The sequence below is a fragment of the Mustelus asterias genome, unplaced genomic scaffold (assembly GCF_964213995.1).
Source record: "Mustelus asterias unplaced genomic scaffold, sMusAst1.hap1.1 HAP1_SCAFFOLD_1059, whole genome shotgun sequence".
Classification (NCBI taxonomy): domain Eukaryota; kingdom Metazoa; phylum Chordata; class Chondrichthyes; order Carcharhiniformes; family Triakidae; genus Mustelus; species Mustelus asterias.
In genome coordinates, this window is record NW_027591004.1 from 62,830 (window position 1) to 87,868 (window position 25,039).

Below are 25,039 nucleotides of genomic sequence, written 5' to 3' on the forward strand. Positions count from 1 at the left end.
ATACATACACTGCACCCCATACCCCATACATACACTGCACCCCATACCCCATACATACACTGCACCTCATACCCCATACATACACTGCACCCCATGCCCCATACATACACTGCACCCCATACCCCATACATACACTGCACCTCATACCCCATACATACACTGCACCCCAAACCCCATACATACACTGCACCCCATACCCCATACATACACTGCACCCCATACCCCATACATACACTGCACCCCATACCCCATACATACACTGCACCCCATACCCCATACATACACTGCACCCCATACCCCATACATACACTGCACCCCATAACCCATACATACACTGCACCTCATACCCCATACATACACTGCACCGCATACCCCATACATACACTGCACCCCATACCCCATACATACACTGCACCCCATACCCCATACATACACTGCACCCCATACCCCATACATACACTGCACCTCATACCCCATACATACACTGCACCCCATACCCCATACATACACTGCACCCCATACATACACTGCACCCCATACATACACTGCACCCCATACCCCATACATACACTGCACCCCATACCCCATACATACACTGCACCCCATACCCCATACATACACTGCACCCCATACTCCATACATACACTGCACCCCATACATACACTGCACCCCATACCCCATACATACACTGCACCCCATACTCCATACATACACTGCACCCCATACATACACTGCACCCCATACCCCATACATACACTGCACCCCATGCCCCATACATACACTGCACCCCATACCCCATACATACACTGCACCCCATACCCCATACATACACTGCACCCCATTCCCCATACATACACTGCACCCCATACCCCATACATACACTGCACCCCATACCCCATACATACACTGCACCCCATACATACACTGCACCCCATACATACACTGCACCCCATACATACACTGCACCCCATACTCCATACATACACTGCACCCCATGCCCCATACATACACTGCACCCCATACATACACTGCACCCCATACCCCATACATACACTGCACCCCATACATACACTGCACCCATACATACACTGCACCCCATACTCCATTCATAAACTGCACCCCATACATACACTGCACCCCATACTCCATACATACACTGCACCCCATACATACACTGCACCCCATACCCCATACATACACTGGACCCCATACCCCATACATCCACTGCACCCCATACCCCATACATACACTGCACCCCATACCCCATACATACACTGCACCCCATACTCCATACATACACTGCACCCCATACCCCATACATACACTGCACCCCATAACCCATACATACACTGCACCTCATACATACATACATACACTGCACCCCATACCCCATACATACACTGCACCCCATACCCCATACATACACTGCACCCCATACCCCATACATACACTGCACCCCATACCCCATACATACACTGCACCCCATACCCCATACATACACTGCACCCCATACCCCATACATACACTGCACCCCATACCCCATACATACACTGCACCCCATACTCCATACATACACTGCACCCCATACCCCATACATACACTGCACCCCATAACCCATACATACACTGCACCTCATACCGAATACATACACTGCACCCCATACCCCATACATACACTGCACCCCATAACCCATACATACACTGCACCTCATACCCCATACATACACTGCACCTCATACCCCATACATACACTGCACCCCATACCCCATACATACACTGCACCCCATACCCCATACATACACTGCACCCCATACTCCATACATACACTGCACCCCATGCATACACTGCACCCCATACCCATACATACACTGCACCCCATGCCCCATACATACACTGCACCCCATACCCCATACATACACTGCACCCCATTCCCCATACATACACTGCACCCCATACCCCATACATACACTGCACCCCATACCCCATACATACACTGCACCCCATACCCCATACATACACTGCACCCCATACCCCATACATACACTGCACCCCATACCCCATACATACACTGCACCCCATACCCCATACATACACTGCACCCCATACCCCATACATACACTGCACCCCATACCCCATACATACACTGCACCCCATACCCCATACATACACTGCACCCCATACCCCATACATACACTGCACCCCATACCCCATACATACACTGCACCCCATACCCCATACATACACTGCACCCCATACCCCATACATACACTGCACCCCATACCCCATACATACACTGCACCCCATACATACACAGCACCCCATACATACACTGCACCCCATACATACTCTGCACCCCATACTCCATACATACACTGCACCCCATACCCCATACATACACTGCACCCCATACATACACTGCACCCCATGCCCCATACATACACTGCACCCCATTCATACACTGCACCCCATACATACACTGCACCCCATGCCCCATACATACACTGCACCCCATTCATACACTGCACCCCATACATACACTGCACCCCATACTCCATACATACACTGCACCCCATACATACACTGCACCCCATACTCCATACATACACTGCACCCCATACATACACTGCACCCCATACATACACTGCACCCCATACATACACTGCACCCCATACCCCATACATACACTGCACCCCATACCCCATACATACACTGCACCCCATACCCCATACATACACTGCACCCCATACCCCATACATACACTGCACCCCATACCCCATACATACACTGCACCCCATGCCCCATACATACACTGCACCCCATACATACACTGCACCCCATACCCCATACATACACTGCACCCCATACCCCATACATACACTGCACCCCATACCCCATACATACACTGCACCCCATACCCCATACATACACTGCACCCCATACTCCATACATACACTGCACCCCATACATACACTGCACCCCATACCCCATACATACACTGCACCCCATACATACACTACACCCCATACAAACACTGCACCCCATACCCCTTACATACACAGCACCCCATACATACACTGCACCCCATACATACACTGCTCCCCATACCCCATACATACACTGCACCCCATACCCCATACATACACTGCACCCCATACCCCATACATACACTGCTCCCCATACCCCATACATACACTGCACCCCATACATACACTGCACCCCATACCCCATACATACACTGCACCCCATGCCCCATACATACACTGCACCCCATACATACACTGCACCCCATACCCCATACATACACTGCACCCCATACCCCATACATACACTGCACCCCATACCCCATACATACACTGCACCCCATACATACACTGCACCCCATCCCCCATACATACACTGCACCCCATACCCCATACATACACTGCACCCCATACCCCATACATACACTGCACCCCATACCCCATACATACACTGCACCCCATACCCCATACATACACTGCACCTCATACCCCATACATACACTGCACCCCATACCCCATACATACACTGCACCCCATACCCCATACATACACTGCACCCCATACATACACTGCACCCCATACATACACTGCACCCCATACATACACTGCACCCCATACCCCATACATACACTGCACCCCATACCCCATACATACACTGCACCCCATACCCCATACATACACTGCACCCCATACCCCATACATACACTGCACCCCATACATACACTGCACCCCATACATACACTGCATCCCATACATACACTGCACCCCATACATACACTGCACTCCATACTCCATACATACACTGCACCCCATACATACACTGCACCCCATACTCCATACATACACTGCACCCCATACATACACTGCACCCCATACCCCATACATACACTGCACCCCATACCCCATACATACACTGCACCCCATACCCCATACATACACTGCACCCCATACCCCATACATACACTGCACCCCATACCCCATACATACACTGCTCCCCATACCCCATACATACACTGCACCCCATACCCCATACATACACTGCACCCCATACCCCATACATACACTGCACCCCATCCCCCATACATACACTGCACCCCATACCCCATACATACACTGCACCCCATACCCCATACATACACTGCACCCCATCCCCCATACATACACTGCACCCCATACCCCATACATACACTGCACCCCATACCCCATACATACACTGCACCCCATACCCCATACATACACTGCACCCCATACCCCATACATACACTGCACCCCATACCCCATACATACACTGCACCCCATACATACACTGCACCCCATACCCCATACATACACTGCACCCCATACATACACTGCACCCCATACCCCATACATACACTGCGCCCCATACATACACTGCACCCCATACATACACTGCACCCCATACCCCATACATACACTGCACCCCATACCCCATACATACACTGCACCTCATACCCCATACATACACTGCACCCCATGCCCCATACATACACTGCACCCCATACCCCATACGTACACTGCACCTCATACCCCATACATACACTGCACCCCAAACCCCATACATACACTGCACCCCATACCCCATACATACACTGCACCCCATACCCCATACATACACTGCACCCCATACCCCATACATACACTGCACCCCATACCCCATACATACACTGCACCCCATACCCCATACATACACTGCACCCCATAACCCATACATACACTGCACCTCATACCCCATACATACACTGCACCGCATACCCCATACATACACTGCACCCCATACCCCATACATACACTGCACCCCATACCCCATATATACACTGCACCCCATCCCCCATACATACACTGCACCTCATACCCCATACATACACTGCACCCCATACCCCATACATACACTGCACCCCATACATACACTGCACCCCATACATACACTGCACCCCATACCCCATACATACACTGCACCCCATACCCCATACATACACTGCACCCCATACCCCATACATACACTGCACCCCATACCCCATACATACACTGCACCCCATACTCCATACATACACTGCACCCCATACATACACTGCACCCCATACCCCATACATACACTGCACCCCATGCCCCATACATACACTGCACCCCATACCCCATACATACACTGCACCCCATTCCCCATACATACACTGCACCCCATACCCCATACATACACTGCACCCCATACCCCATACATACACTGCACCCCATACCCCATACATACACTGCACCCCATACATACACTGCACCCCATACATACACTGCACCCCATACTCCATACATAAACTGCACCCCATACATACACTGCACCCCATACCCCATACATACACTGCACCCCATACATACACTGCACCCCATACATACACTGCACCCCATACTCCATACATAAACTGCACCCCATACATACACTGCACCCCATACTCCATACATACACTGCACCCCATACATACACTGCACCCCATACCCCATACATACACTGCACCCCATACATACACTGCACCCCATACATACACTGCACCCCATACCCCATACATACACTGCACCCCAAACCCCATACATACACTGCACCCCATACCCCATACATACACTGCACCCCATACCCCATACATACACTGCACCCCATACCCCATACATCCACTGCACCCCATACCCCATACATACACTGCACCCCATACCCCATACATACACTGCACCCCATACTCCATACATACACTGCACCCCATGCATACACTGCACCCCATACCCCATACATACACTGCACCCCATGCCCCATACATACACTGCACCCCATACCCCATACATACACTGCACCCCATTCCCCATACATACACTGCACCCCATACCCCATACATACACTGCACCCCATACCCCATACATACACTGCACCCCATACATACACAGCACCCCATACATACACTGCACCCCATACCCCATACATACTCTGCACCCCATACTCCATACATACACTGCACCCCATGCCCCATACATACACTGCACCCCATTCATACACTGCACCCCATACATACACTGCACCCCATACATACACTGCACCCCATACATACACTGCACCCCATACATACACTGCACCCCATACATACACTGCACCCCATACCCCATACATACACTGCACCCCATACATACACTGCACCCCATACCCCATACATACACTGCACCCCATACATACACTGCACCCCATACATACACTGCACCCCATACCCCATACATACACTGCACCCCATACATACACTGCACCCCATACCCCATACATACACTGCACCCCATACATACACTGCACCCCATACATACACTGCACCCCATACCCCATACATACACTGCACCCCATACCCCATACATACACTGCACCCCATACCCCATACATACACTGCACCCCATACCCCATACATACACTGCACCCCATGCCCCATACATACACTGCACCCCATACATACACTGCACCCCATACCCCATACATACACTGCACCCCATACCCCATACATACACTGCACCCCATACCCCATACATACACTGCACCCCATACCCCATACATACACTGCACCCCATACCCCATACATACACTGCACCTCATACCCCATACATACACTGCACCCCATACCCCATACATACACTGCACCCCATAACCCATACATACACTGCACCCCATACATACACTGCACCCCATACATACACTGCACCCCATACATACACTACACCCCATACAAACACTGCACCCCATACATACACTGCACCCCATACCCCTTACATACACAGCACCCCATACATACACTGCACCCCATACATACACTGCTCCCCATACCCCATACATACACTGCACCCCATACCCCATACATACACTGCACCCCATACCCCATACATACACTGCGCCCCATACCCCATACATACACTGCACCTCATACCCCATACATACACTGCTCCCCATACCCCATACATACACTGCTCCCCATACCCCATACATACACTGCACCCCATGCCCCATACATACACTGCACCCCATACATACACTGCACCCCATACCCCATACATACACTGCACCCCATACCCCATACATACACTGCACCCCATACCCCATACATACACTGCACCCCATACCCCATACATACACTGCACCCCATACCCCATATATACACTGCACCTCATACCCCATACATACACTGCACCCCATACCCCATACATACACTGCACCCCATACCCCATACATACACTGCACCCCATACATACACTGCACCCCATACATACACTGCACCCGATACATACACTGCACCCCATACCCCATACATACACTGCACCCCATACCCCATACATACACTGCACCCCATACCCCATACATACACTGCACCCCATACCCCATACATACACTGCACCCCATACCCCATACATACACTGCACCCCATACATACACTGCATCCCATACATACACTGCACCCCATACATACACTGCACCCCATACTCCATACATACACTGCACCCCATACATACACTGCACCCCATACTCCATACATACACTGCACCCCATACATACACTGCACCCCATACCCCATACATACACTGCACCCCATACCCCATACATACACTGCACCCCATACCCCATACATACACTGCACCCCATACCCCATACATACACTGCACCCCATACCCCATACATACACTGCTCCCCATACCCCATACATACACTGCACCCCATACCCCATACATACACTGCACCCCATACCCCATACATACACTGCACCCCATCCCCCATACATACACTGCACCCCATACCCCATACATACACTGCACCCCATACCCCATACATACACTGCACCCCATCCCCCATACATACACTGCACCCCATACCCCATACATACACTGCACCCCATACCCCATACATACACTGCACCCCATACCCCATACATACACTGCACCCCATACCCCATACATACACTGCACCCCATACCCCATACATACACTGCACCCCATACCCCATACATACACTGCACCCCATACCCCATACATACACTGCACCCCATACCCCATACATCCACTGCACCCCATACATACACTGCACCCCATACCCCATACATACACTGCACCCCATACCCCATACATACACTGCACCCCATACCCCATACATACACTGCACCCCATACATACACTGCACCCCATACATACACTGCACCCCATACCCCATACATACACTGCACCCCATACATACACTGCACCCCATACCCCATACATACACTGCACCCCATACCCCATACATACACTGCACCCCATACCCCATACATACACTGCACCCCATACATACACTGCACCCCATACCCCATACATACACTGCACCCCATACCCCATACATACACTGCACCCCATCCCCCATACATACACTGCACCCCATACCCCATACATACACTGCACCCCATACCCCATACATACACTGCACCCCATACCCCATACATACACTGCACCCCATACCCCATACATACACTGCACCCCATACCCCATACATACACTGCACCCCATACATACACTGCACCCCATACCCCATACATACACTGCACCCCATACATACACTGCACCCCATACCCCATACATACACTGCACCCCATACATACACTGCACCCCATACATACACTGCACCCCATACCCCATACATACACTGCACCCCATACATACACTGCACCTCATACCCCATACATACACTGCACCCCATGCCCCATACATACACTGCACCCCATACCCCATACATACACTGCACCTCATACCCCATACATACACTGCACCCCAAACCCCATACATACACTGCACCCCATACCCCATACATCCACTGCACCCCATACCCCATACATACACTGCACCCCATACCCCATACATACACTGCACCCCATACCCCATACATACACTGCACCCCATACCCCATACATACACTGCACCCCATACCCCATACATACACTGCACCCCATACCCCATACATACACTGCACCCCATACCCCATACATACACTGCACCCCATACCCCATACATACACTGCACCCCATACCCCATACATACACTGCACCTCATACCCCATACATACACTGCACCGCATACCCCATACATACACTGCACCCCATACCCCATACATACACTGCACCCCATACCCCATACATACACTGCACCCCATACCCCATACATACACTGCACCTCATACCCCATACATACACTGCACCCCATACCCCATACATACACTGCACCCCATACATACACTGCACCCCATACATACACTGCACCCCATACCCCATACATACACTGCACCCCATACCCCATACATACACTGCACCCCATACCCCATACATACACTGCACCCCATACCCCATACATACACTGCACCCCATACATACACTGCACCCCATACATACACTGCACCCCATACATACACTGCACCCCATACTCCATACATACACTGCACCCCATGCCCCATACATACACTGCACCCCATACATACACTGCACCCCATACATACACTGCACCCCATACATACACTGCACCCCATACTCCATACATACACTGCACCCCATACATACACTGCACCCCATACTCCATACATACACTGCACCCCATACATACACTGCACCCCATACCCCATACATACACTGCACCCCATACCCCATACATACACTGCACCCCATACCCCATACATACACTGCACCCCATACCCCATACATACACTGCACCCCATACTCCATACATACACTGCACCCCATACCCCATACATACACTGCACCCCATACCCCATACATACACTGCACCCCATACCCCATACATACACTGCACCCCATACCCCATACATACACTGCACCCCATACCCCATACATACACTGCACCTCATACCCCATACATACACTGCACCCCATACCCCATACATACACTGCACCCCATACCCCATACATACACTGCACCCCATACATACACTGCACCCCATACATACACTGCACCCCATACATACACTACACCCCATACAAACACTGCACCCCATACATACACTGCACCCCATACCCCTTACATACACAGCACCCCATACATACACTGCACCCCATACATACACTGCTCCCCATACCCCATACATACACTGCACCCCATACCCCATACATACACTGCACCCCATACCCCATACATACACTGCACCCCATGCCCCATACATACACTGCACCCCATACATACACTGCACCCCATACCCCATACATACACTGCACCCCATACCCCATACATACACTGCACCCCATACCCCATACATACACTGCACCCCATACCCCATACATACACTGCACCCCATACCCCATACATACACTGCACCCCATACCCCATACATACACTGCACCCCATGCCCCATACATACACTGCACCCCATACATACACTGCACCCCATACCCCATACATACACTGCACCCCATACCCCATACATACACTGCACCCCATACCCCATACATACACTGCACCCCATACCCCATACATACACTGCACCCCATACCCCATACATACACTGCACCCCATACATACACTGCACCCCATACCCCATACATACACTGCACCCCATACATACACTGCACCCCATACATACACTGCACCCCATACATACACTGCACCCCATACCCCATACATACACTGCACCCCATACCCCATACATACACTGCACCCCATACCCCATACATACACTGCACCCCATACCCCATACATACACTGCACCCCATACCCCATACATACACTGCACCCCATACATACACTGCATCCCATACATACACTGCACCCCATACATACACTGCACCCCATACTCCATACATACACTGCACCCCATACATACACTGCACCCCATACTCCATACATACACTGCACCCCATACATACACTGCACCCCATACCCCATACATACACTGCACCCCATACCCCATACATACACTGCACCCCATACCCCATACATACACTGCACCCCATACCCCATACATACACTGCACCCCATACCCCATACATACACTGCTCCCCATACCCCATACATACACTGCACCCCATACCCCATACATACACTGCACCCCATACCCCATACATACACTGCACCCCATCCCCCATACATACACTGCACCCCATACCCCATACATACACTGCACCCCATACCCCATACATACACTGCACCCCATCCCCCATACATACACTGCACCCCATACCCCATACATACACTGCACCCCATACCCCATACATACACTGCACCCCATACCCCATACATACACTGCACCCCATACCCCATACATACACTGCACCCCATACCCCATACATACACTGCACCCCATACCCCATACATACACTGCACCCCATACCCCATACATACACTGCACCCCATACCCCATACATCCACTGCACCCCATACATACACTGCACCCCATACCCCATACATACACTGCACCCCATACCCCATACATACACTGCACCCCATACCCCATACATACACTGCACCCCATACATACACTGCACCCCATACATACACTGCACCCCATACCCCATACATACACTGCACCCCATCCCCCATACATACACTGCACCCCATACCCCATACATACACTGCACCCCATGCCCCATACATACACTGCACCCCATACATACACTGCACCCCATACATACACTGCACCCCATACCCCATACATACACTGCACCCCATACCCCATACATACACTGCACCCCATACCCCATACATACACTGCACCCCATACCCCATACATACACTGCACCCCATACCCCATACATACACTGCACCCCATACCCCATACATACACTGCACCCCATACCCCATACATACACTGCACCCCATACCCCATACATACACTGCACCCCATACCCCATACATACACTGCACCCCATACCCCATACATACACTGCACCCCATACCCCATACATACACTGCACCCCATACATACACTGCACCCCATACCCCATACATACACTGCACCCCATACCCCATACATACACTGCACCCCATACCCCATACATACACTGCACCCCATACATACACTGCACCCCATACCCCATACATACACTGCACCCCATACATACACTGCACCCCATACCCCATACATACACTGCACCCCATACCCCATACATACACTGCACCCCATACCCCATACATACACTGCACCCCATACATACACTGCACCCCATACCCCATACATACACTGCACCTCATACCCCATACATACACTGCACCCCATACCCCATACATACACTGCACCCCATACCCCATACATACACTGCACCCCATACCCCATACATACACTGCACCCCATACCCCATACATACACTGCACCCCATACCCCATACATACACTGCACCCCATACCCCATACATACACTGCACCCCATACCACATACATACACTGCACCCCATACCCCATACATACACTGCACCCCATACCCCATACATACACTGCACCCCATACCCCATACATACACTGCACCCCATACATACACTGCACCCCATACCCCATACATACACTGCACCCCATACCCCATACATACACTGCACCCCATACATACACTGCACCCCATACCCCATACATACACTGCACCCCATACCCCATACATACACTGCACCCCATACCCCATACATACACTGCACCCCATACATACACTGCACCCCATACCCCATACATACACTGCACCCCATACCCCATACATACACTGCACCCCATACCCCATACATACACTGCACCCCATTCCCCATACATACACTGCACCCCATACATACACTGCACCCCATACCCCATACATACACTGCACCCCATACCCCATACATACACTGCACCCCATACCACATACATACACTGCACCCCATACCCCATACATACACTGCACCCCATACCCCATACATACACTGCACCCCATACCCCATACATACACTGCACCCCATACCCCATACATACACTGCACCCCATACATACACTGCACCCCATACCCCATACATACACTGCACCCCATACATACACTGCACCCCATACCCCATACATACACTGCACCCCATACATACACTGCACCCCATACCCCATACATACACTGCACCCCATACCCCATACATACACTGCACCCCATACCCCATACATACACTGCACCCCATACCCCATACATACACTGCACCCCATACCCCATACATACACTGCGCCCCATACCCCATACATACACTGCACCCCATACCCCATACATACACTGCACCTCATACCCCATACATACACTGCACCCCGTACCCCATACATACACTGCACCCCATACATACACTGCACCCCATACATACACTGCACCCCATACATACACTGCACCCCATACCCCATACATACACTGCACCCCATACATACACTGCACCCCGTACATTGGACAATGTCAAATCAAATGATGCAAGAGCGAGTGTGAGAAATTGAAGGTGGAGAGAGAGGGGGGGGGAGGATGGGGGAGGGATTGGAGGTGGAGGGAGACACATTCAGTCATTAAACAAAGAACAAAGAACAATACAGCACAGGAACAGGCTCTTCGGCCCTCCAAGCCCGCGCTGCTCCCTGGTCCAAACTAGACCATTCTTTTGTACCCCTCCATTCCCACTCCGTTCATGTGGCTATCTAGATAAGTCTTAAACGTTCCCAGTGTGTCCGCCTCCACCACCTTGCCCGGCAGCACATTCCAGGCCCCCACCACCCTCTGTGTAAAATACGTCCTTCTGATATCCGTGTTAAACCTCCCCCCCCTTCACCTTGAACCTATGACCCCTCGTGAACGTCACCACCGACCTGGGGAAAAGCTTCCCACCGTTCACCCTATCTATGCCTTCCATAATTTTAAGTCTCCCCTCATCCTCCGTCTTTCCAGGGAGAACAACCCCAGTTTACCCAATCTCTCCTCATAACTAAGCCTCTCCATAGAAATCATAGAATCATAGAAACCCTACAGTGCAGAAGGAGGCCATTCGGCCCATCGAATCTGCACCGACCACAATCCCACCCAGGCCCTACCCCCACATATTTACCCACTAATCCCACTAACCTACTCATCTCAGGACTCTAAGGGGCAATTTTTGTTTAACCTGGCCAATCAACCTAACCCGCACATCTTTGGACCAGGCAACATCCTGGTAAACCTCCTCTGCACTCTCTCCAAAGCCTCCACGTCCTTCTGGTAGTGTGGCGACCAGAACTGGACGCAGTATTCCAAATGCGGCCGAACCAACGTTCTATACATCCGCAACATCAGACCCCAACTTTTATACTCTATGCCCCGTCCTATAAAGGCAAGCATGCCATATGCCTTCTTCACCACCTTCTCCACCTGTGACGTCACCTTCAAGGATCTGTGGACTTGCACACCCGGGTCCCTCTGCGTATCTACACCCTTTATGGTTCTGCCATTTATCGTATAGCTCCTCCCTACATTATCTCTACCAAAAGATCCAGGGAGATAAAGAAAGACGGGAATTGGACCAGGGGGGAGAGTTTGGACAAGCCAAAAGCAGCTGTGAAGATTCATGTACCAATAGAACTACAAGACAGTGAGTATTGAGAAGCAGTAACTGTGATTTCAGTTTATAACACTCAGTGATATTAATGAGCAGTGATTACCGACCAGATTCCTCAGTCTCCGAATGAGATAGTTGAGTAAGAATGACTTCCCCTTTCTCTCCTCACCGATGACGGAAACCAGACAAATCGGCAGGTCCTTCACATCCTTGTTTAAAAGGCATTTACTTAAAGTAGAATCATTGACAAGAATCGACTCATCGGTAATCTCCACCAGCTGTAAGTCTTCACCAAGGTCTGATTCCATTTCCTTCAAACAGAACAGAGGGGATTATTTCAGTAAAACCTCAGCCACGAACTGCCCATCAGAACAGGTAACAAAATAACAAAAACGCCAGCGAATCAGTGGATCGAACGGGTGTCTAATGCACTGTAACACCCGGTCCCAGAGGGGGAAAGGACAGTGTATCTAACGCACTGTAACACCCGGTCCCAGAGGGGGAAAGGACAGTGTATCTAACGCACTGTGACACCCAGTCCCAGAGGGGGAAAGGACAGTGTATCTAACGCACTGTGACACCCGGTCCCAGAGGGGGAAAGGACAGTGTATCTAACGCACTGTGACACCCGGTCCCAGAGGGGGAAAGGACAGTGTATCTAACGCACTGTGACACCCGGTCCCAGAGGGGGAAAGGACAGTGTATCTAACGCACTGTGACACCCGGTCCCAGAGGGGGAAAGGACAGTGTATCTAACGCACTGTGACACCCGGTCCCAGAGGGGGAAAGGACAGTGTATCTAACGCACTGTGACACCCAGTCCCAGAGGGGGAAAGGACAGTGTATCTAACGCACTGTGACACCCGGTCCCAGAGGGGGAAAGGACAGTGTATCTAACGCACTGTGACACCCGGTCCCAGAGGGGGAAAGGACAGTGTATCTAACACACTGTGACACCCTGAAGGGGACGGGTTTCATGCTTAATATCATGGCCATTTTTACGAGGTTATATTGAATTTATGTTGCCCGGTAATGAATGATGGGAAATATCGTCAGCAGCTCACAGCAATGCGGTGACTCATGGAGAGGCTCCTTGCACCCCCTAATCACTTCAGACAATCTTAATCACTTCAGACTCCAGGCAGGGAAACATAGACAATCGCCCAAGCGATTCGATGATGCAAGGAGTTCAAATCACAAAGGGAACTCTCCAGAAAGAGATCAACCCTGGAGGAATAGGATCACTTCACCATTAGTCACAGATCAACCCCACCTACCTATAATGGCTTTTCAGGTACTCCGCTATTGTGTCACCGCTTAGTGTTACAATAACCCACGTGGGTCCCATTCATGCTGTCAGTAACCGCTTTGAATGAGCCCATGACCATATGTTTGGCGTGAAGTTCAAAACCCTATAAATTGTAAAGTGCACAATAGCCAGGGGAAGGAGTTGGCTCGCGGCTGTGTTCCCCCAGGCCTGTGGTTTGTTATTTTGTAAGAAGTCTAACAACACCAGGTTAAAGTCCAACAGGTTTATTTGGTAGCAAAAACCACACAAGCTTTCGGAGCTCCAAGCCCCTTCATCAGGTGAGTGGGAATTCTGTTCACAAACAGGGCATATAAAGACACAAACTCAATTTACATGAATAATGGTTGGAATGCGAATACTTACAGCGAATCAAGTCTTTAAGATACAAACAACGTGAGTGGAGAGAGCATCAAGACAGGTTAAAGAGATGTGTATTGTCTCCAGACAAGACAGCCAGTGAGACTCTGCAGGTCCAGGCAACTGTGGGGGTGACAGATAGTGTGACATGAACCCAATATCCCGGTTGAGGCCGTCCTCGTGTGTGCAGAACTTGGCTATCAGTTTCTGCTCAGCGACTCTGCGCTGTCGTGTGTCGCGAAGGCCGCCTTGGAGAACGCTTACCCGAAGATCAGAGGCCGAATGCCCGTGACCGCTGAAGTGCTCCCCCACAGGAAGAGAACAGTCTTGCCTGGTGATTGTCGAGCGGTGTTCATTCATCCGTTGTCGTAGCGTCTGCATGGTCTCCCCAATGTACCATGCCTCGGGACATCCTTTCCTGCAGCATATCAGGTAGACAACGTTGGCCGAGTTGCAAGAGTAGGTACCGTGTACCTGGTGGATGGTGTTCTCATGTGAGATGATGGCATCCGTTTCGATGATCCGGCACGTCTTGCAGAGGTTGCTGTGGCAGGGTTGTGTGGTGTCGTGGTCACTGTTCTCCTGAAGGCTGGGTAGTTTGCTGCGGACAATGGTCTGTTTGAGGTTGTTTGAAGGCAAGAAGTGGGGGTGTGGGGATGGCCTTGGCGAGATGTTTGTCTTCATCAATGACATGTTGAAGGCTCCGGAGGAGATGCCGTAGCTTCTCCGCTCCGGGGAAGTACTGGACGACGAAGGGTACTCTGTCCACTGTGTCCCGTGTTTGTCTTCTGAGGAGGTCGGTGCGGTTTTTCGCCGTGGCGCGTCGGAACTGTCGATCGATGAGTCGAGCGCCATATCCTGTTCTTATGAGGACATCTTTGTTATTTTGGACAAGGAATAGAGCTTGTGTTGCCTTTTGTACTGTACTCATGTCTGCTTGTCATTTATGCTGGTTGGAAGCAAAAAACTTCCCCTGACACTGGCATGGATAGAGGATTGGCTGACAGACAGAAGGCAGAGAGTGGGGATAAGGGGGTCCTTCTCAGGATGGCACTGTGACACCCGGATTGCTTCTCTGAGTGGAGGCCTGTGACTAGTGGTGTGCCGCAGGGATCGGTGTTGGGTCCATTGTTGTTTGTCATCTATATCAACGATCTGGATGATGATGTGGTCAATTGGAGCAGCAAGTTTGCTGATGATACAAAGATTGGAGGTGTAGTGGACAGTGAGGAAGGTTTTCAAAGCTTGCAGAGGGATTTGGACCAGCTAGAAAAATGGGCTGAAAAATGGCAGATGGAGTTTAACGCAGACAAGTGTGAGATATTGCACTTGGGAAGGACGAACCAAAGTTGAACCTACAGGTTAAATGGTAGGACTCTGAAGAGTGCAGTTGAACCGAGGGATCTGGGAATACAGGTACAGAATTCCCTAAAAGTGACGTCACAGGTGGATAGGGTCGTAAAGAGTGCCTTTGGTACATTGGCCTTTATAAATCGGAGTATCGAGTATAAAAGTTGGAGTGTTATGGTAAGGTTATATAAGGCATTGGTGAGGCCGAATTTGGAGTATTGTGTACAGTTTTGGTCACCTAGTTACAGGAAGGATGTAAATAAGGTTGAAAGAGTGCAGAGAAGGTTCACAAGGATGTTGCCGGGACTTGAGAAGCTGAGTTACAGAGAGAGATTGAATAGGTTGGGACTTTATTCCCTGGAGCGTAGAAGATTGAGGGGAGATTTGATAGAGGTGTCTAAGATTTTGATGGGTATAGATAGAGTGAATGCAAGCAGGCTTTTTCCGCTGAGGCTCGGGGAGAAAAAAACCAGAGGGCATGGGTTAAGGGTGAGGGGGGAAAAGTTTAAAGGGAATATTAGGGGGGCTTCTTCACGCAGAGAGTGGTGGGAGTGTGGAATGAGCTGCCGGATAAAGTGGTAAATGCGGGGTCACTTTTAACATTTAAGAAAAACTTGGACGTGTTGATGGATGAGAGGGGTCTGGAGGGATATGGTCCCAAGTGCAGGTCAGTGGGACTAGGCAAAAAATGGTTCGGCACAGACAAGAAGGGCCAAAAGGCCTGTTTCTGAGCTGTAATTTTCTATGGTTCTAAGATGGAACTGAGGGCACAGTTGCTGAATTTACAGATGATACAAAGATATGTGGAGGGACAGGAAGTTTTGTGGAAGCGGGGGGGCTGGTGGCTTCAGAAGGACTTGGACAGGCTTGGAGAGTGGGCAAAGGAGTGGGATGTTGAATACAATCTGGGAAAAATGTGAGGTCGTGTATTTGGCAGGGAGAACCTGAGGCGTGGACTACTTTCTAAACTTTTCACCCTGAGGATTGGTGGGTGTCTGGACCTCGTTGCCTGAAAGGCCGGTGGAGACAGAGAGTCTCACAACAATTTCAGAAGTATTTCGATGTGCATTTGCGATGCCAAGGCGTCAAGTGTTGGAAAATGAGATGAGAATAGTTAGGTGGTTTGCCCTCGACTGGCACAGACTCGATGGGCCGAAGGATCTTCTCTGTGCTCCAGGTCAAAGGTAGGGTTCTGAAGACTGTGGAGGAACAGAGAGATCTTGGGGTCCATATCCACAGATCTCTAAAGGTTGCCACTCAAGTGGATAGAGCTGTGAAGAAGGCCTATAGTGTGTTAGCTTTTATTGAGAACAGAGACCACTCCATCTGACGAAGGAGCATTGCTCCGAAAGCTTATGGTATTTGCTACCAAATAAACCTGTTGGACTTTAACCTGGTGTTGTGAGACTTCTTACTGTGCTTACCCCAGTCCAACACCGGCATCTCCACATCATGGCTTTTATTAACAGGGGGTTGGAGTTTAAGAGCCGTGGGGTTATGCTGCAACTGTACAGGACCTTGGTGAGACCACATTTGGAATATTGTGTGCAGTTCTGGTCACCTCACTACAAGAAGGATGTGGAAGCGCTGGAAAGAGTGCAGAGGAGATTTACCAGGATGCTGCCTGGTTTGGAGGGTAGGTCTTATGAGGAAAGGTTGAGGGAGCTAGGGCTGTTCTCTCTGGAGCGGAGGAGGCTGAGGGGAGACTTAATAGAGGCTTATAAAATGATGAAGGGGATAGATAGAGTGAACGTTCAAAGACTATTTCCTCGGGTGGATGGAGCTATTACAAGGGGGCATAACTATAGCGTTCGTGGTGGGAGATACAGGAAGGATATCAGAGGTAGGTTCTTTACGCAGAGAGTGGTTGGGGTGTGGAATGGACTGCCTGCAGTGATAGTGGAGTCAGACACTTTAGGAACATTTAAGCGGTTATTGGATAGGCACATGGAGCACACCAGGATGATAGGGAGTGGGATAGCTTGATCTTGGTTTCAGATAAAGCTCGGCACAACATCGCGGGCCGAAGGACCTGTTCTGTGCTGTACTGTTCTATGTTCTATGTTCTAGACTTTTGCGATCCTTGCATAGAAACATAAGCAACAGGCACATGGGTTATTCCCAACTCGTTCAGTGGTTCCCCCTCTGTATAAGTCCTCAGTCTTGCTGAAGTCTCAGTTCGGGATAGGTGTTGGAGTCCAGTGTGAATTTTGTTGAACAGTTTCCCCTACCACGGATACAGCAGCGCCTCCATCGATCTCCATTAATATTGGACGCCCGTTCAGTCCTACGGATAATTTAATGGGTTCCGATTTGGTCATTGCTTTGCTAAGTAGTTGTTCCTCGGCGGAGGTAGGTGGAGCTTCCAGGGTTTGCGTTCTCCTGTACCCCGTATCCTTTCCCAAAATGTCGGTTTTGGAACTTTGTTTTCTTCTCTGACTCCGGATATTGGCAACAGTCGCAATATCTTTTTTCATAGGTGTTTCACAGAAATCACAGAAACCCTACAGCGCAGAAGGAGGCCATTCAGCCCATCGAGTCTGCACCGACCACAATCCCACCCAGGCCCTACCCCCACATATTTTACCCGCTAATCCCTCTAACCTACGCATCTCAGGACTCTAAGGGGCAATTTTTAACCTGGCCAATCAACCTAACCCGCACATCTTTGGACTGTGGGAGGGAACCGGAGCACCCGGAGGAAACCCACGCAGACACGAGGAGAATGTGCAAACTCCACACAGACAGTGACCCGAGCCGGGAATCGAACCCGGGACCCTGGAGCTGTGAAGCAGCAGTGCTAACCCACTGTGCTACCGTGCCGCCTATCTTGCCAGGGGTGGGGTGGGGGGGTGGTGGGATTCTGCAGGGGCTACTATGTCGAGTCCTAATTCGGTCTTGTTTCGGAGCAGCTCAGCCGTCTGTTTGAAATCTCCGCAAAGGTGAGCCGAGCCGTCAGGCTTCAGAACAGGCACCACCGGGGTCGCCCATTCTGCAAACTGGACTGGCTTCATTATGCCTTCTCGCCCCAATCTTTAAATTTCCGCGTCCACCTTCTCTCCCTGAATGCGAATGGTACCCGCCGGGCCTTGCAAAGTTTTGCCTCCGGAACGACATGCAATGTCGCTTTTGCTCCTTCCATTGTTGCTCGCCCATCTGGACAGACCTCCGGGTATTTGAGCAGGACTTTCTGGCTGAAAGTTCCCTTGTATGTGAATCCTTCCTGAGGGCAGCTATATAGGTGCCTGCCCTACAGTGGAGGTCCCTTAACTCAGTTGCACTGGTGAGGGTGTCCACTTCCATCGGAATACCCTGTAACTCATGTGCTCCGCACCCCGCTTTTTCCAGGGACAAAGCCAGCTTAAATGCTTGTTTACAGTGGGGACCGGGGGGGGGGGCGAAGCATATTCTCACTGGGAAGCTGGCTGCTGAGTTCTCGGGGCGCCATTGCGCAGGTGCCCCGACCTCCCATGCACTGTATACGCACAGTGTACAGACCAGTGCTTCCATTAGGCTTACATTAACACTGCAATGAAGTTACTGTGAAAATCCTCGGGTGGATGGAGCTATTACAAGGGGGCATAACTATAGGGTTCGTGGTGGGAGATACAGGAAGGATATCAGAGGTAGGTTCTTTACGCAGAGAGTGGTTGGGGTGTGGAATGGACTGCCTGCAGTGATAGTGGAGTCAGACACTTTAGGAACATTTAAGCGGTTATTGGATAGGCACATGGAGCACACCAGGATGATAGGGAGTGGGATAGCTTGATCTTGGTTTCAGATAAAGCTCGGCACAACATCGTGGGCCGAAGGGCCTGTTCTGTGCTGTACTGTTCTATGTTCTACCCCCCAGTCGACATATAGTGTTCAATTCTGGTCGCCGCACTACCAGAAGGATGTGGAGGCTTTGGAGAGGGTACAGAAAAGATTTACCAGGATGTTGCCCAGGTCTGGAGGGCATTAGCTATGAGGAGAGGTTGGAGAAACTTGGTTTGTTCTCACTGGAGCGACGGAGGTTGAGGGGAGACTTGATAGAAGTCTACAAGATTATGAGGGACAGAGTGGATAGTCAGAAGCTTTTTCCCCCAGGGTGGAAGAGTCAATTACTAAGAACAAAGAACAATACAGCACAGGAACAGGTCCTTCGGCCCCTCCAAGCCTGTGCCGCTCCCTGGTCCAAACTAGACCATTCTTTTGTATCCCTCCATTCCCACTCCGTTCATGTGGCTATCTCGATAAGTCTTAAACGTTCCCAGTGTGTCCGCCTCCACCACCTTGCCCGGCAGCGCATTCCAGGCCCCCACCACCCTCTGTGTAAAATACGTCCTTCTGATATCCGTGTTAAACCTCCCCCCCGCTTCACCTTGAACCTACGACCCCTCGTGAATGTCACCACCGACCTGGGGAAAAGCTTCCCACCGTTCACCCTATCTATGCCTTTCATAATTTTATACACCTCTATTAGGTCACCCCTCATCCTCCGTCTTTCCAGGGAGAACAACCCCAGTTTACCCAATCTCTCCTCATAACTAAGCCCTCCATACCAGGCAACATCCTGGTAAACCTCCTCTGCACTCTCTCTAACGCCTCCACGTCCTTCTGGTCGTGTGACGACCAGAACTGGCGACCAATTATAAGGGGTCACAGGTTTAAGGTGCGAGGGGCAAGGTTTAAAGGGGATGTACGAGGCAGATTATTTTCACACAGAGGGTGGTGGGTGCCTGGAACTCGGGGCAGGCACTGGAAGCAGATACGACAGTGACGTTTAAGGGGCGTCTCGACAAATGGGGGCGGCACGGTGGCACAGCGGGTTAGCACGGCTGCCTCACAGCGCCAGGGACCCGGGTTCGATTCCCAGCCCCGGGTCACTGTCTGTGCGGAGTCTGCACCTTCTCCCCGTGTCTGCGTGGGTTTCCTCCGGGTGCTCCGGTTTCCTCCCACAGTCCGAAAGACCGTGCTGGTTAGGGTGCATTGGCCGCGCTAAATCCTCCCTCAGTGTTACCCGAACAGGAGCCGGAGTCTGGGCGATTCGGGGAATCTCACAGTAACTTCATTGCGGTGTTAACGTCAGCCTAAACTTGTGACGAATAAATAAATGTTTATGAATCGATTTTTTTTACGTTTTAACACTGGACAACGTTGCAACATTTCTGCCCTTTGAGCTAATCTTCTGTCCTCCGAAAGTGAAACTGTTCACAGCTCAGAACAAACAACAAGCCTGAGCCAACATTAGCCGGGCTTTCCAGCTGCTCTCTGCTTCCGCCCAGCTTTCGTCAGTTGAAGCAAAGTGAAAAGGCCCTAATGTTCTCCAAAGTTAGAAGGAATCTGTTTCTTCAACTCATCGGGGAGGCTTCAGTCTGATCCACGTCCAACCAATTCCAAAACAATGCTTAAAGTTTAATTATTAGTGTCACAAGTCGGCTCACATTAACACTGCAATGAAGTTACTGTGAAAATCCCTCAGTCACCGCACTGCCGTTCGGGTAACACTGAGGGGGAGAATTTAGCACGGCCAATGCTCCCTAACCAGCACGGCCTTTCGGACTGTGGGAGGGATCCGGAGCACCCAGAGGAAGGGTTGAATCACTGACAGTGATCTAAGCTGGGAGTTTAACCCGGGAGCTGTGAGGCAGCTAACCCGCTGAGCCACCGTGCTGCACTCTTCTCAATTCGTCCTGTCAAACAATGTAAACAGATCCTTTCAAAAAAACATCTGGGGCTCCGATTCTTTCGGCTGACACTCAACTTTCCTTGAGATCTGCCCGAGGGTTTTCGAAATATAAATCGAAAGAGAAAAGTTGGAGACAATACTTCTGCCAACTTCAGCGGCAGAGGCAACGGGACTGCCAAATGTTCTGCTTTGGAGCTCTGGATATAATTATGTCCCAGTAATAAACGGCCTCTGAGTGCAGCACTGTAAAATCCACAATATAATACAGAAGGTTATACATACAATGACCCACGACTGTGTTCGACAGCAGACCTCCGTACTGACTGCAGAATCACAACTCACCAGTCTTTGTACCCACCACACACACCTCCTTCAGAACTGTGGGAGGGTCAGTGCTGAGGAAGCCCCGCACTGTGGGAGGGTCGGTGCTGAGGAGCCCCGCACTGTGGGAGGGTCAGTGCTGAGGGAGCGCCGCACTGTGGGAGGGTCAGTGCTGAGGGAGCGCCGCACTGTGGGAGGGTCAGTGCTGAGGGAGCGCCGCACTGTGGGAGGGTCAGTGCTGAGGGAGCGCCGCACTGTGGGAGGGTCAGTGCTGAGGGAGCGCCGCACTGTGGGAGGGTCAGTGCTGAGGGAGCGCCGCACTGTGGGAGGGTCGGTGCTGAGGGAGCGCCGCACTGTGGGAGGGTCAGTGCTGAGGAAGCCCCGCACTGTGGGAGGGTCAGTGCTGAGGAAGCGCCGCACTGTGGGAGGGTCAGTGCTGAGGGAGCGCCGCACTGTGGGAGGGTCAGTGCTGAGGGAGCGCCGCACTGTGGGAGGGTCAGTGCTGAGGGAGCGCCGCACTGTGGGAGGGTCAGTGCTGAGGAGCCCCGCACTGTGGGAGGGTCAGTGCTGAGGAGCCCCGCACTGTGGGAGGGTCAGTGCTGAGGGAGCGCCGCACTGTGGGAGGGTCGGTGCTGAGGGGGCCCCGCACTGTGGGAGGGTCAGTGCTGAGGGAGCGCCGCACTGTGGGAGGGTCAGTGCTGAGGGAGCGCCGCACTGTGGGAGGGTCAGTGCTGAGGAAGCCCCGCACTGTGGGAGGGTCAGTGCTGAGGGAGTGTCGCACTGTGGGTCAGTGCTGAGGGAGTTCCGCACTGTGGGAGGGTCAGTGCTGAGGGAGCGCTGCACTGTGGGAGGGTCAGTGCTGAGGGAGCGCCGCACTGTGGGAGGGTCAGTGCTGAGGGAGCGCCGCACTGTGGGAGGGTCAGTGCTGAGGGAGCGCCGCACTGTGGGAGGGTCGGTGCTGAGGGAGCGCCGCACTGTGGGAGGGTCGGTGCTGAGGGAGCGCCGCACTGTGGGAGGGTCAGTGCTGAGGGAGCGCCGCACTGTGGGAGGGTCAGTGCTGAGGGAGCGCCGCACTGTGGGAGGGTCAGTGCTGAGGGAGCGCCGCACTGTGGGAGGGTCAGTGCTGAGGGAGCGCCGCACTGTGGGAGGGTCAGTGCTGAGGGAGCGCCGCACTGTGGGAGGGTCAGTGCTGAGGAAGCGCTGCACTGTGGGAGGGTCGGTGCTGAGGGAGCGCCGCACTGTGCGAGGGTCAGTGCTGAGGGAGCGCCGCACTGTGGGAGGGTCAGTGCTGAGGGAGCGCCGCACTGTTGGAGGGTCGGTGCTGAGGGAGCGCCGCACTGTGGGAGGGTCGGTGCTGAGGGAGCGCCGCACTGTGGGAGGGTCGGTGCTGAGGGAGCGCCGCACTGTGGGAGGGTCGGTGCTGAGGGAGCGCCGCACTGTGGGAGGGTCAGTGCTGAGGGAGCGCCGCA

At 51.8% G+C, this 25,039-nt stretch overlaps 1 protein-coding gene across 1 annotated transcript in view; it reads right to left on the reverse strand.

The window, feature by feature from the left end:
- Positions 1–23,573, reverse strand: part of LOC144487820 (RING finger protein 112-like) — a 73,171-nt gene extending 49,598 nt beyond the window's left edge. Inside the window, exons 1-2 of the mRNA XM_078205893.1 lie at positions 23,532–23,573; positions 14,670–14,873 (exon numbers count right to left, since the gene is read on the reverse strand). Coding sequence (XP_078062019.1) covers positions 14,670–14,870 — 201 coding nt within the window. The 5' untranslated portion in view covers positions 14,871–14,873; positions 23,532–23,573. The remainder of the gene's footprint in view (positions 1–14,669; positions 14,874–23,531) is intronic.
- Positions 23,574–25,039: the final 1,466 nt, after the last annotated feature.